The following is a 14440-nucleotide window of genomic DNA, read 5'->3' as shown; positions in this document are numbered from 1 at the left end:
TATGAATATAGGGCAACTTGACCCCTATAGAAAGAGTAGTATCACTGGATTAGTGAATTGGTGAGTCTGGGATAAAATGTCATACAGAGAAGATGAGTATAGCAGCTGGAACTGCATTTTAATGGTAGAGTTGTTGAGGGATCAATTATTCTATTTTTTGCCCAACCTGGAATTGGGCTTTAATTAGACTGAACTGAAAGGCTGCAATAAACAAAACCATCTAGTTTTTTATAACAGAGAAATGATAGGAAAGTCTGCATTTACTTTAACAATCCAGCATTAATGTGCTTAAAGATGTGTAATGGACAGCATTTTATCCAAGCTTTTATTAGCTTTGTAATGTGTTTTTCCTTAACTATAGCATTTGCAGAAGAGCAAAACACTGCAGATTGCACATAGGGATCTTACTTTAACAATACTACAAATGAAGAATTTATAGATTTTACTGCTAGTGCCGAATCCTTTTATTGACAGAATTCCACTTTGTGAAATCTCTCCAGGACTAGGCAAGTGTTTTATTTTTTTCTTTAAAAAAAATGCTTGATGAGTGACCTTTTACTTCACATAAAAATGTGTTTGACAGGACAGTCTCCCCGCACTGCTTTGACAAGACCCTCAGATAACTGATCTGTGCGTGTGGGTGATGAAGATTCAAGACATACAAAGTACAAACAAAGGGGGCATATCATCCCAGTCAACAGATATGTGTGCAATTGAAAAAGAACATTTTCTCAAAGCTTATATCTTTTTTCTTAAAATAACTTTGGTACAAAGAAAATAATATTTTGCCATTTCCAGTATCATTTTTGTTATCCTTTTAAAGATTTTTTTTGTGTTTGTGGCTGCACAGTACAAGACTGCTACACAACTTAAAGTAACACTCAAGGCAAACTGCTAACATACATGTAAATTGTTTTACATGATAAAAAATGTGTAATTTTGTTCTGCCAGGTTTGTGACTTACACTCCGGAGCCATGTAAGTGACACATTTATTTCCTGTTTCAGTATTGCAGCTTCTTATCTGCTTATTGGACAGTAAATCAGCTAATCAGCATCATTGAACTGTTTATTTATTGTCTAATAAGCAGGCAGGTGTCATAAACAAGTGCCAAACATAAAATGTACTGTATGTCCAGCCAAACCTTGTTTTCCTTGTTTTAATTTCAGTGAGGGAGAATTACAGATTTACCCTCACTTCCTGTCTAGTTAAGAATATTTTACCAGAGAGGAAGTGTTTTTTTTTTTTTGTTTGTTTTTTACAAAACGGGTGCTTTATTACAATCTGCAATATTACAGTATAAGTAAAATACAAAAATATAGTCTAGCACAACACAAGACAAAAAGATGTACACATCGGATACAGTCATGTCCAACAATCAAACCCCATTAGAGAATAGGCAAACGGAAGCAGAATATACATAGTATACCATAAACAGTTAACCAGATAAGAACCAGAAGGAAAGATCAACTTCCAGGGAGGAAAAGCCCTCACACATCTAGAAACACAATGTTGTAGGGGGCAGAGGTGGAGGGATGATAGAATAGGATCAGGTGAACCATAATAGCTAAGAGGAGGGAGAAGAAAGGGAAAGTGAATAGGACCCTCCCGACCTGTATCGGACCCTACATTTTGCTCGGACAATATAGTTGAATCTCCTCTAGTCATAGTCCAAGGGGACCACACCTTATCAAATTTCCAGGGGCAGCCCCTATTCATGTATGTTATCTTGTAAAGAGGGAGGGTCGTATTTACCAAAGCTTCCCATGAAGACACCTCAGGTTGCGTTAAGTCCGACCATTTCATTCGCTCAGTATGGTGAGAGCTAAAGACAGAGATGGGGAAAGGGACAATTGTAATCTAAGAATAATTTCCTCAAAAATAGCTGCCCAATATGCCACAATAGAAGGACATTCCCAGAACATATGTAAATAAGATCCCAGATGAAGTCTACAATGGAGACAAAGAGGATCATGATCTGAGAATATTCTATGGAGTCTGGAGGGAGTATAATATACCCGGTGAAAAAATTTTACTTGAATTAATTTATCCCTAGAGGAAACGACTAGCTTGGGGCCCTTCTCCAGTTGGTCCTCCCAATCTTCCCTGTCCAACATGGATATATCCCCCTTCCAGTACTCCCACAATTTTATTATCTTCGGGGAATTAACATATAGGAGAGCACCATATGAAGTTAAGAGAGGCTTGTCTAAATCACCAGGGGCCAATGATTCCTCAGTGGGATCGACCTGAAGGGAGGGTGATTGTGGGAACTGGTATCTGACAGCATGTTGTAGCTGGAAGTATCGGAAAAACATCCAGCCAGCCAAACAAAACTTCTGAGACATTTGTGTGTAAGACACAAAATGTTTTATTTAGTAAAGTAGGAGAAGGCTAGAACCCCATCAGAGTTTTCAGGTATAACTTATAGAGACACTCTAAGCTGAGACAAAGAGCACCATTCAGGGCAGTGACGGCTATGCTTAATATTTTTTTTGGGGGGGGGCGGCAAACTAGCACCACCCCCACGGGAGACGGATGGCGGAGATCTCCCTGCGAGAGACAGACGGCGGGGATTCCCTCCATACCCCCCCACACACATGCGGGTTGACGGACGTGAATACGGCAATCAGATGCCTTACCTTAGGAGGCAGGGGGAAGGAAGAGCCGGGATGACTCTGACTGCTTCTCCCGGCTGGATTTCAAAGACATCTTCTGCCTGAAGGGGTGAGCCCATGCTGATGCAGCACACAGTGAGACATTCTCCTCCTGGCCGAACAGGAAGTGTGTTCTGAGACACGTTTGGGTCACAGGACCCACTTCCTGATTGACCGGGAGGAGAATCAGGAAGCCAGTAGCGAATATTAATTTGCTATTGTCACACAAGTGGATAGTCTTACTGTGCCCCGAGACCACCCTTTTGTGAAGCCAATTAGAGCCTCAGGCTCTAATTGTGCTTCAAAAAAAAAAAAAATTGAAATCCCAGCATCCGGCGTTCTGCATGTAGATTAGAGGCCGGCACATAGATTATGGGGGCGGCGCCCCATATGGACGGGCTGCCACTGATTCAGGGGTGTAGAAGCATCATCAGAGAAAGGAAGGAACACCACTCACTGACCCAGTGCATGAATATGTGGATGAATGTGGCCTCAGCCAGTACTGCTCCAGCCATGCCCTCAGAGTTTTGTATCTGTCTGTTCCCATTACAGATTTCCCTCACTCCCTAGCAAAATTGGTAGCCTAGTCCCCAACTAGGCTGCCACAAGAATGAGGGGGCAATTGGACTATCATGGTACAGTAAGGCAATACAATTTTGAATAATATAACGGGATATAAAAATTACAAAGGATTTTATTGATGCCAAAAAACAAATCATCATTTACAAATGAAAAACATGGTAGCAGTACAAATATATCACCAGTGAAAAGATTAACCCCGAAAGGGGAGAATCACATTAAGACAATGGATCACAGATGTCATTTTCCTCAACTAGTTTCGTGGGCAGGGCCGCTTCATCGGGAGGGTATCTGTGATAGGATCAAAGAGACAATATAATGATCGAAAGTCATAAAAGTAAGGATTTGTAAAGCAGCATCATGATTAAAAGGGGTATTAATGGGGATAAGGCATTTGCCTGTACACAGACCCTCTGGACCTGGGAACCCAGGATTGTTGTGCCTCAGTCAGCTTCCAGTAAGCCACTCCAACCTATACAGCTTTATCACAGCCAAGTTGCGGTGCCCTGTACCCTAGGCACCGACCCTGGCTTGTTAACTATAATACCGTTTACCTTTTTCCTATAGGCGACTTTGGCATGGGTGGATTAGCTCTACCATGCCTCCACCCTATGCCTATGAGGTCACACATTGGCATCAACCCCTCTAGTGGGCTTGCCTCTCCCGGGACCCCATATATATTTTTTCTACATCATTACCAGGTATATGCTGCTTCCCCTATTCACCTCAATTGCACTGTGGTTCACATCCCTCCCTTTTTCTGTCTATCACTCTCCCCTTCCTTTTTTCCTCCCCCCCCCCTTTCCTTCCCCCCCCTTCTTCTTTCTTTTTTCTTTTTTCCCTTTCTCCCTCTCTTTTTGGTGTCCTTTGTTTTCTCTTTCCTTCCCTTCTCTTCCCCTCTTTACCACTTCTTTGCTTGCTCTTATTTTCCTTTCCTTATTGTCCCCTCTCTTTTCTTTCTCTCTTTCTGTCCCACACCCAGTCACACCATGCTAATTCGTTCACTCCCCCATGCACCTCACAATCAATACATCCCCTGTCTCACTTCAATTTCAATTATCTTTTTTTCACTTTCACCAATGTTTCTCACTCAATATTTGATGCTTTTTTCACGTTTTTTAAATGCACACTCCGCACATTTCACCATTATTCCATTACTTTTACTTTTATGTCCACCCCACATTCATTTTCACCATCTTATTCACCTCTTTGCTGGCCTACAATTTTGGCTTGGGAAGTCCACAGCATATCCATGTCTTTTACTTCATCTACCCCGATTCCGGTCGGTATTATTTGTGGCTCCCCCGAGTCGCTGCGTGTGACCTCTTTTGGTGGCGGCGCTCTGTGCTTAGTGGCTGCTGGGACATGGGTAAGCAGCTCTGCTCCTTCCCCCTTCTTATCCCCATCAATACTCCTTTTAATCATAATATGCCTTTCGATCATTATATTGTCTCTTTGATCCTATCACAGATACCCTGCCGATGAAGCGGCCCTGCCCGCGAAACTAGTTGAGGAAAATGACATCTGTGATCCATTGTCTTAATGTGATTCTCCCCTTTCGGGGTTAATCTTTTCACTGGTGATATACTTGTACTGCTACCATGTTTTTTATTTGTAAATGATGATTTGGTTTTTGGCATCAATAAAATCCTTTGTAATTTTTATATCCCGTTATATTATTAAAAATGGTATTGCCTTACTGTACCGTGATAGTCCAATTGCCCCCTTGTTCTTGTGGCAGCCTAGTTGGGGACTAGGCTACCAATTTTGCTATTCAATGATGCCTGGATGATGGTACAAGTCCCTATCAATCCCTATTTTGGTACCCACCATAGAGGCCATACTTTTTTTATATAAGGAGAATTAAGAGAAAAAGAAGTGAAAATCAACCAGAGATATATTGGGAAACCCAAAACTCTGTGTCACATTCTAAAAAAGAATCTATGGAAAAAAGGTTTAGCCCCAGGGATATTGCGGACACAGAGAGAAATGCAAATAGGGTACACCTAAAATTGAATAAAAAGTCTAATCACTTTATTGATACAAAATTGTGTATATTACAATATAAATGTACAAAGATCACCTAAAAACAATGAAATATCTAAATAATGGAGTGAAACAGCCGCAAAACTTGGGACACACAGCAGATAAGAACTAGAAATCAAGCTGGTAGAGCGTGTGTGCCAAGATACCCAACATGTTTCAGGAGGCAAAAGAGGGATTTTTTTGATGTGTGTATTTCCTTCTTCAGGGATTACAAGAAAGCGTGCTATTCCATTTCTATTAGAAAAGAGAGGGGGGTAGTATATCAATACTGAAGTAACATATAATTACAATCAACTGATTAGGCATAGAAGCAATATGATACATGCAATCGGTGGAATAAATGTATCCTGTACTTACAGATATATGTTCAAATTCGACAATACAAGTCAGTAGATGAAACGTCAGGCCGTGGATGTTACTAAGCTGTGCTTCCAAAATTGATTCATATAGTTTAAGGTGTTTGAAAAATCAATCCCAAATAAATGGGGTGCAAGCTAGAACGGTTGTAGCTAAGTTGGTGGTAACAGGTCCAATGGTCGCCCTGAAGCAGTCCGACAAACTCATGGGGATACCCCAGACAAACAGAGACAGATGTCTAGTAAAAAATGTAACAAAATATAATTATAAGGACAAGGTAGTGTGACTGTATATCGGCAGTCTTACACTGGGTTAAATAGACAAAAATTAGTCAGAACCCATGGGAAGAGAGTGCAATATCAAGTTACCAAGAATGGCAAAGGCTGAGGCATATATAAACAGTTTCCATTACCTGTGATTGAGATGTCATATCATGTTCACAGAGATCCCTGGCGTTTCCTGGCTGTGTAGCAATCAGTGCTCACACTAGCAGGAATACATATGCCCAGGGATTAGTGATAGGCCAATCAAAACTCAAGATACCTTTTTTTTCTATATTCATTAGGTGGATAACACACCTGGCACGCTGTCGAGCAGGATTATGGCGTGCGACCAGAGTGGATATGGCTGTCCCTTGCCTTCCACCTCATCGCTCCCATTCATCCCACTCTCCAGCATCTCAAACCCCCATTGACCATATGGTCGATTCGGGGTTGGTCTCTTAAATTATACTTAACTACCCTTAGTTTACTATCCAACAAGTTGTTACCATTAGCCCCCATGCAACCATGCACCTTAGACGTCCATTGGTTGGGGCCAGACTATATTTTATTACCTTATTACAGGCTACCCGCCTATTTTTATCATGATGCACCCCATCATGTGTCCCAGTCTTCGACCCCTTGATACCTTGGGCCTCTGTTGTGTTTTTTGGCTGCATTGGCTTCATAGGATATTTCTCCTATTTATCAATTAGTAATTATAATAATTTTTTGCTACATCACAATTTTACTTCCCTTTAATCAACTCTCATTGATTGTTTTAGTGTCAACTACCCTTTTTTCATATTTACATTTGAGCCTTGCTGCTTCCCTTCCCCCCCCGTCCCATGACAGGTGCTGGCGTGGGACGCTCCACCTGTGTCTTACCGCGGCGGCCCAGTGAGCTCCCTGGTGGAGGAGTCGGTCCTGTTCTCGCGGGCCACCCCCTCCTCTTGCACTGGCCCTCGGCTAAAGGGCCAGTGTGCATGCGCGCGACTCCCTCAAGCATGCTCCGTGCGGGAGCTCTGACCTTGCGACGTCACGTGCCGGGGCCCACCGGCATGTGATTTAACGTTGCAGGGTTGGGAGCTACAAATAACAGGCATTTGCCTGTACACAGACCCTCTGGACCTGGGAACCCGGGATTGTTGTGCCTCAGTCAGCTTCCAGTAAGCCACTCCAACCTATACAGCTTTATCACAACCAAGTTGCAGTGCCCTGTACCCTAGGCACCGACACTGGCTTGTTAACTATAATACCATTTACCTTTTTCCTATAGGCAACTTTGGCATGGGTGGATTAGCTCTACCTTGCCTCCACCCTATGCCTACGGTCCACCAGTGCCACAGACTGGGGTCACACATTGGCATCAACCCCCCTAGTGGGCTTGCCTCTCCCGGGACCCCCATATATATTTTTTCTACATCATTACCAGGTATATGCTGCTTCCCCTATTCACCTCAATTGCACTGTGGCTCACATCCCTCCCTTTTTCTGTCTATCACTCTCCCCTTCCTTTTTTCCTTCCCTCTCTCTCCCCTCTTTCCTTTCCCTCCTCCTTTCTCCCCTTCCCCCCCCCCTTTTCTTCTTTCTTTTTTCTTTTTTCTTTTTTCCCTTTCTCCCTCCCTTTTTGGTGTCCTTTGTTTTCTCTTTCTTTCCCTTCTCTTCCCCTCTCTACCACTTCTTTGCTTGCTCTTATTTTCCTTTCCTTATTGTCCCCTCTCTTTTCTTTCTCTCTTTCTGTCCCACACCCAGTCACACCATCTTTTTTTCACTTTCACCAATGTTTCTCACTCAATATTTGATGCTTTTTTCACGTTTTTTAAATGCACACTCCGCACATTTCACCATTATTTCATTACTTTTATTTTTATGTCCACCCCACATTCATTTTCACCATCTCATTCACCTCTTCACTGGCCTACAATTTTGGCTTGGGAAGTCCACAGCATATCCATGTCTTTTACTTCATTTACCCAGATTCCGGTTGGTATTATTTGTGGCTCCCCCGAGTCGCCGCGTGAGACCTCTTTTGGTGGCGGCGCTCTGTGCTTAGTGGCTGCTGGGACATGGGTAAGCAGCTCTGCTCCTTCCCCCTTCTTATCCTCATTAATACTCCTTTTAATCATGATGCTGCTTTACAAGTCCTTACTTTTATGCCTTTCGATCTTTATATTGTCTCTTTGATCCTATCACAGATACCCTCCCGATGAAGCGGCCCTGCCCGCAAAACTAGTTGAGGAAAATGACATCTGTGATCCATTGTCTTAATGTGATTCTCCCCTTTCGGGTTAATCTTTTCACTGGTGATATATTTGTACCGCTACCATGTTTTTTATTTGTAAATGATGATTTGTTTTTTGGCATCAATAAAATCCTTTGTAATTTTTATATCCCATTATATTATTCAAAATGGTATTGCCTTACTGTACCGTGATAGTCCAATTGCCCCCTTGTTCTTGTGGCAACCTAGTTGGGGACTAGGCTACCAATTTTGCTATTCAATGATTCCTGGATGATGGTACAAGTCCCTATCAATCCCTATTTTGGTACCCACCATAGAGGCCATACTTTTTTCTATCATCCCTCACTCCCTGTCTGTTGAAATTGTCATCAGCAAACAGATTGTGAGTGTAAATCTTTCTAATGGTTCCTTGGATAGCAGTAAAAAACACAATAGGATTTTTAATCCTTCCTACTCTGTCTAAAGCTAGAATTAAATAACTTTTTTATTTGGCCTGACATACACTTTAAAACAGGAAATAGTGATGTCACTTACCAGACCGTGTAGAAAAAGTTTTTAATTTACAAAAAGCCTCCAAAGAATTATAGGATTGTTTTTTTTTTTTAGTCATTTGGATAGTTGTTTCATCAATACATAGCTGTCTATGTTGAGTTACATTTTATGAAAAAAAAAAAACACTTACCCACAAAATTTCTATTTTTGACAGGGGGTGATGAGCTCAGTATGGGTGTAATGCTGGTCTTGCTTACCATCTGTCTTGGTGTTTGAAGGTTGTTTGTTTATATAGCACCACCCTGACAATGGAAACATAGTGGTACCCCCAGACACAGGCCAACATTTCACCTCACGATGTAGATTACCTAGGCAATAGTAGGATGTGAACAGATGGGTGCCAGTCACTTTAAAATCAAAAGGAGTTTGTTGACTCTCATTCAAAACTCCTGGGAGAGAGGGATAGGGCACAGGACACCCAAGAAGTAGCAGACTCCACAAAAAGGGAACAAAAGTACTTACTATCCTCACAAATAAAGAGCCTTGAAGCCGACCTAGCATTCTGTGATTGTAACTCCTGACTGTAAAGCACTTGGTAAATCAGCTGCCAGCACCCTGGGTAGAAGACACCATACTCCAGTGAGGACAAAGCTCCACATCCAAGACATCTGGAGGTCTTCCATCGCTCTTCAAACCCCAGGCTCTTCAGGCCAGATCCAGGCCTCTGTTCAGCACTCTTCAGCACTCTTCAGAGGTTTCAGCAACACAACACCCCCCCCCCACTTCCAGTAGACCCAGAGGAGAACAGACTGACTTCCCAAATCACACCCTGAATGATTATATCCCCTCCCAGCATGCACCAGCAGCAATGAAGTCTGGTTCAACTTATCTATCCCACCAAATGATAAAGATTGGATGGAGATTATTTTCAAATGTCATTATGATATAATGCAAATGGGGAATATTTTACCATGTATATCACACCTCACCTCATGGCAGCTTGCAGTCTAATTTCCCTAACAGTTACAAGAATGTGTAAACACCCATGGGACCGATTTGGGTTACAACCAATTAACCTACTAGTATATTCTTTGAGTTTGCATTTCACATTATAGTTCAATAGACTGGAAATTGTCATGTCTCCAATTCTAATTTGATTCTGCTTTTTTTCTGCTTTCAGCTGTTTGAATTCATGAACTTCTTGGCAGAGAACTTCATCTTCTGTTACATGGGGCTGGCTCTGTTTACCTTCCAGAATCACATTTTTAATGCTCTCTTTATATGTGGAGCATTTGTATCCTTTTCTCCAAAGGAAATTGGAAAGCCAGATTTTCCACCTTTAAACGTCAGGAATGGGGATTAAAAAAGGAGGGGGTGTTATCTGGTTCACCGGATTAATTTTATGTACATTATAGTTAACATGAATTTGGTTTTCTATCCAGGACCATTAACAGGTTTCATATTCAATGTTTTTTTATTTGATCAAAACCCAGCCATATGTGTATAGCATTATTCACAGATTATGCCTTTAATGTTTTGTGATGAAGGGAAGTATTATTCTTTGTAGCCATACATAAATGTCAGCATATTATTTCAGCAGTGATATTCTTGCTAGCAATTAATATCATTTACAGAATATATTAGAATAAGGATGCAAAAAAGGGGTCACTTACAGAGAAATTCCATGCATAGAGTGTTGAAATTGCCCTTACACAGGCCAATAATCACTGGAGATTAGGCAGGTTTTTTAATGTTCAGTATTTGTCTAATTTAAAGTGATATTACAGGTTCCTTTTTTTAAAATAAAATAACAAACACGTCAGTATGCAGTGGTTTTGCACAGAGCAGACCCGACCCTCCTCTTCTTGGGTCCCCTGCTGACGCTCCTGGCTCCTCCTCTTTGGCGAGTGCCTGCATAAGAAGCCAATGGCTGAAAGTGCTGAGTGTTCTAATGGGGGGATAGTCCCCCTGTCAGAACACAACAGCTCAGCGGGGGAGATCTCTGTGTAAAGTCTGACTGTTAGTACAGTGGCTCCGCCTGCAGCAGTGTTTTTTTTTTTCTTCAACCCACTAGGTTGAAGGAAAAAAAAAGTATTAGTGTGTAGGCTTAAGGGTCATGTCATATTAGCAACTTTGTAGCAGCTATTTATAGGAGCTACAAATAAATTTGTGTATTTTCTCTGGTGATTGGTATGTAGCTACAGAGTGGCTACTATAGCTAGATACAATGTATGTCTGAGTAGCTCCACGTAATAGGATTAGCCACAGGATTAGCCACTGAGAATGACAAGTTAACCACTTCCGGACTGCTGAACGCCGATGTAAGTCCCTACTTTGAGGACGGATATCGTTGTTATGGCAGCAGCTAGCTGCCATAACCCCAGAATCCCCATGTTCTGCCGGCGGTCCGGTAAAAGATGAAAGTGGTCTCTGTGATGGATTCGCAGCGAGATCACCTTTATTGGTGACAGGAGAGGGCGATCGGAGCTGTCGGCAGCGGCGGAGGCGATCGGATCCTTCTCAGGGCTGTGCATGGAGACGAGTGAGGGGAAGATGGCCCCCACCCATCTCCATGACACTGCAGGGCAGAAGCAACCTCAAAACATCACTTTCTCCCATAGCTCTTAAAGGGCCATTTTATTTTTTTCATCATTTTAAATGACAACATTTTTTTTTTTTTTTTTTTTGCAGTTATTGTAAATATGAGATCTGAGATCTTTTTGACCCCAGATCTCATATTTAAGAGGTCCTGTCATGCTTTTTTTCTATTACAAGGGATGTTTACATTTCTTGTAATAGGAATAAAAGTGACACTTTTTTTTAAATAGTGTAAAAATAAAAGGTAAAACAAATAAGAAAAAAAAATGTTTTTTAAACATGATGCGGCCCACCGAGAAGCGAACGCATACGTGAGTAGCGCCCGCATATGAAAACGGTGGTCAAACCACACATGTGAGGTATTGCCGCGATCGGTAGAGAGAGAGCAATAATTCTAGACCTCCTCTGTAATGCAAAACATGCATCCTGTAGAATTTTTTAAGTGTCGCCTATGGAGATTTTTAAGGGTAAAAGTTTGTCGCCATTCCATGAGCGGGTGCAATTTTGAAGCGTCACATGTTGGGTATCAATTTACTCGGCGTAACATTATATTTCACAATATAAAAAAAATGGGCTAACTTTACTGTCGTCTTATATTTTAATTCAAAAAAGTGTATTTTTTTTTAAAAAGTGCGCTTGTAAGACCGCTGCGCAAATACGGTGTGACAGAAAGTATTGCAACGACTGCCATTTTATTCTCTAGGGTGTTAGAAAACAAATTATAATGTTTGGGGGTTCTAAGTAATTTTCTAGCAAAAAAAAAACAGTTTTTAACTTGTAAACACCACATCTAAAAAAGAGGCCCGGTCTTAAAGTGGTTAATAAGTTTAAAGTGGTTGTAAACCCTTACAGACCACTTTTACCTACAGGTAAACCTATAATAAGGCTTACCTGTATTTATTGGAAATATACGCTTGCGCCGACATCATGCGCACTTTAGAAAAGGGCATGTTTCTATAGGGCCCGTGCCGTGGCCGTCGGCTCCCGTGCGCGTGTGCGGGAGTGATGTCCCGCGATTCTGGCCAGTCACAGAGCCAGAGTCCACGGCCCTGAAAAGAAGAGGGTAGAAGATGGACGCTTCCAGCAGCAGGGACATTGCGGGCTTTGTTTGCAGGTAAGTGGCACATAATGGGATAGTATACATTATGCTTTTACTTTGCAGGGGAATAAAGAGGAAGTAAAACCCATCAGGGTTTACTTCCTCTTTAATACCTCATGCACAGTTGGTGTTTTAAACCAAATTAACAAATTGGCCAAAAGTATAAGGGCCCAAAAATTACCACAGATTAAAAAAAAGTAAAGATTCTGATATACAGGATAAGAATTAGGACTGTGCAGGTGGGGACAGATGTGGTTGAGGAACATGATATGAAGACACAGATGATGGGCCAGAGGTTCCAGGGTACACAGGAGGACCTTGAGCCATAGTGTATAGATAGCTGAGGGGTGGCATGCAACTTCGTTAGTCTGCCCGGTATTGCATTGCAACTGCATAAATGCTATCTATGAACTGCTATTCAAGGTCACCACCTATGTCTTTAAGCAAGTGATAGAAGTTGTGGCAGAAGATGGTACATGGATTATCAAGATTGAACAGCTCACTGCACAATGCTTTACTGGCTCTTCTCCATGCTCACTCCCCTTTGCCGAACAGTTGGATGTAGTCCTGAAAGTAGTCCTAAAAGAGAAAATACACTTTATGAAAATAAAAAAAAATGTAAAACTATTTTAAAAAAGGGAAAGAAAATTAGAAAAATTTGCAAAATGTTTAAAAACCATAATAATAATAATAATAATAATAATAATGATGATAATAATAATAATAATAAATAAATAAAAATTAAAAACACTATATTCGACCCTCACCCACGAAAAAATCTAATATTCAAAAAAGAAATACTCTCTACGAGGTCCATAGTGTTTTCCAGTGAGTATGCAAGATGTTTTCTAAAAGAAAAAAAAAAATATGGTTAATATTTCATTCTGTAAAAAGATTACATGAATATTTTAAAAAATGCAGCAATATGCACTTCTAACCTATCCTTCTTGCTCTTTGACAGTCTTCCAGTTTTCTGGGTTTGAAACGATGTCTGTCCACACTTTGTCTATGCAGTCATTATACTTTGGATGTGAGACATCCCATAACTCTGGATGGACCCCGATTGCTGAGATCAGGTCCATCTGTAAAACATCTTGGGCCATACTGCATCCAGGGAAAGCAGACATCCACACCAGAAACAAAAAGCAAGGGACACTGGTAACTTCCTGTACAAACACAAATTTCCTAGATTTTCAATAATATTCAGTATGATATTGTTGCAGTGTCCAGTAAAATCCATTAACGCTTGTAAACTCGCCCAAACACCGATAGGCGCATTAATGCATTTTTACTGCTGAACCACTTCTCTCCCTGTTTTTTTGGAGGTTCTTTTTGCCTGTAAACACCTGTAAACGCCTATGTGTGCATGGACACATATGCTAACATTGAGGGGTGTTTAGAGGCTGAAAAGAATGCAAAATGTCTCTAAAAGTAGCTTTAGAAACCCCCAGTGTGGCATGAGGCCTTAGGAAAGAAATTGTGTTCCTACTACAAATTGCTGCTACAAAATCGCTCATGTGTCATAACTCCCATGCAATGTACTCTATACCTGAGGAATGTTACAACATAATTGCAGCTTTTTGGTTTTCTCATCTGTTAATTTTCTGGCTTTTACGATTTAGAAGCTCACATTATACACAACATAAAACATGAGTTATGTGGTTTTATTAATGACTGAAACTAAAGGCCCATACATACTATTGGATTTTCTGCAGACTTTTGTCTTTAGATTTACCTAAACCATATAATATGAGGTCAAACCTTAAGAGTTTCAGTTTGTATGCAATCGGGCAGGCCCTTGCACTACATGGTTTTGGTAAATCTGAAGACAAAAATCTGCAGAAAATCTAATAGTGTGTATGGGGCTTTAGATTGCAAGAGAAACGTAAGACTTTTTGTTCTCTGGAGCATTTTTAAACAATTCCGTCATAGTAAGTATGCTGGGGAAAGTCTGGGTAGAATGAGGATCTCATGTGTACTGTAATACACTGTAAAACAACAGATATAGGGGTTGATTTACTAAAGACAAATCCACTTTGCACTGCAAAGAAGTGCAGTCACTTTAGATCTGGGGGGAAGATCTTAAATGAGGGGAAGCTCTGCTGATT

General features: G+C 41.1%; 1 protein-coding gene across 1 annotated transcript in view; it reads left to right on the top strand.

The window, feature by feature from the left end:
• Positions 1–14440, top strand: part of SLC9A9 (solute carrier family 9 member A9) — a 1177825-nt gene that overhangs the window by 661341 nt on the left and 502044 nt on the right. Inside the window, exon 10 of the mRNA XM_073625891.1 lies at positions 9816–9929. Within this exon, the coding sequence (XP_073481992.1) occupies positions 9816–9929 (114 nt within the window). The remainder of the gene's footprint in view (positions 1–9815; positions 9930–14440) is intronic.

This window comes from Aquarana catesbeiana, linkage group LG04 (assembly GCF_042186555.1).
Source record: "Aquarana catesbeiana isolate 2022-GZ linkage group LG04, ASM4218655v1, whole genome shotgun sequence".
Lineage (NCBI taxonomy): Eukaryota > Metazoa > Chordata > Amphibia > Anura > Ranidae > Aquarana > Aquarana catesbeiana.
This window is presented reverse-complemented; position numbering and strand designations above follow the sequence as displayed.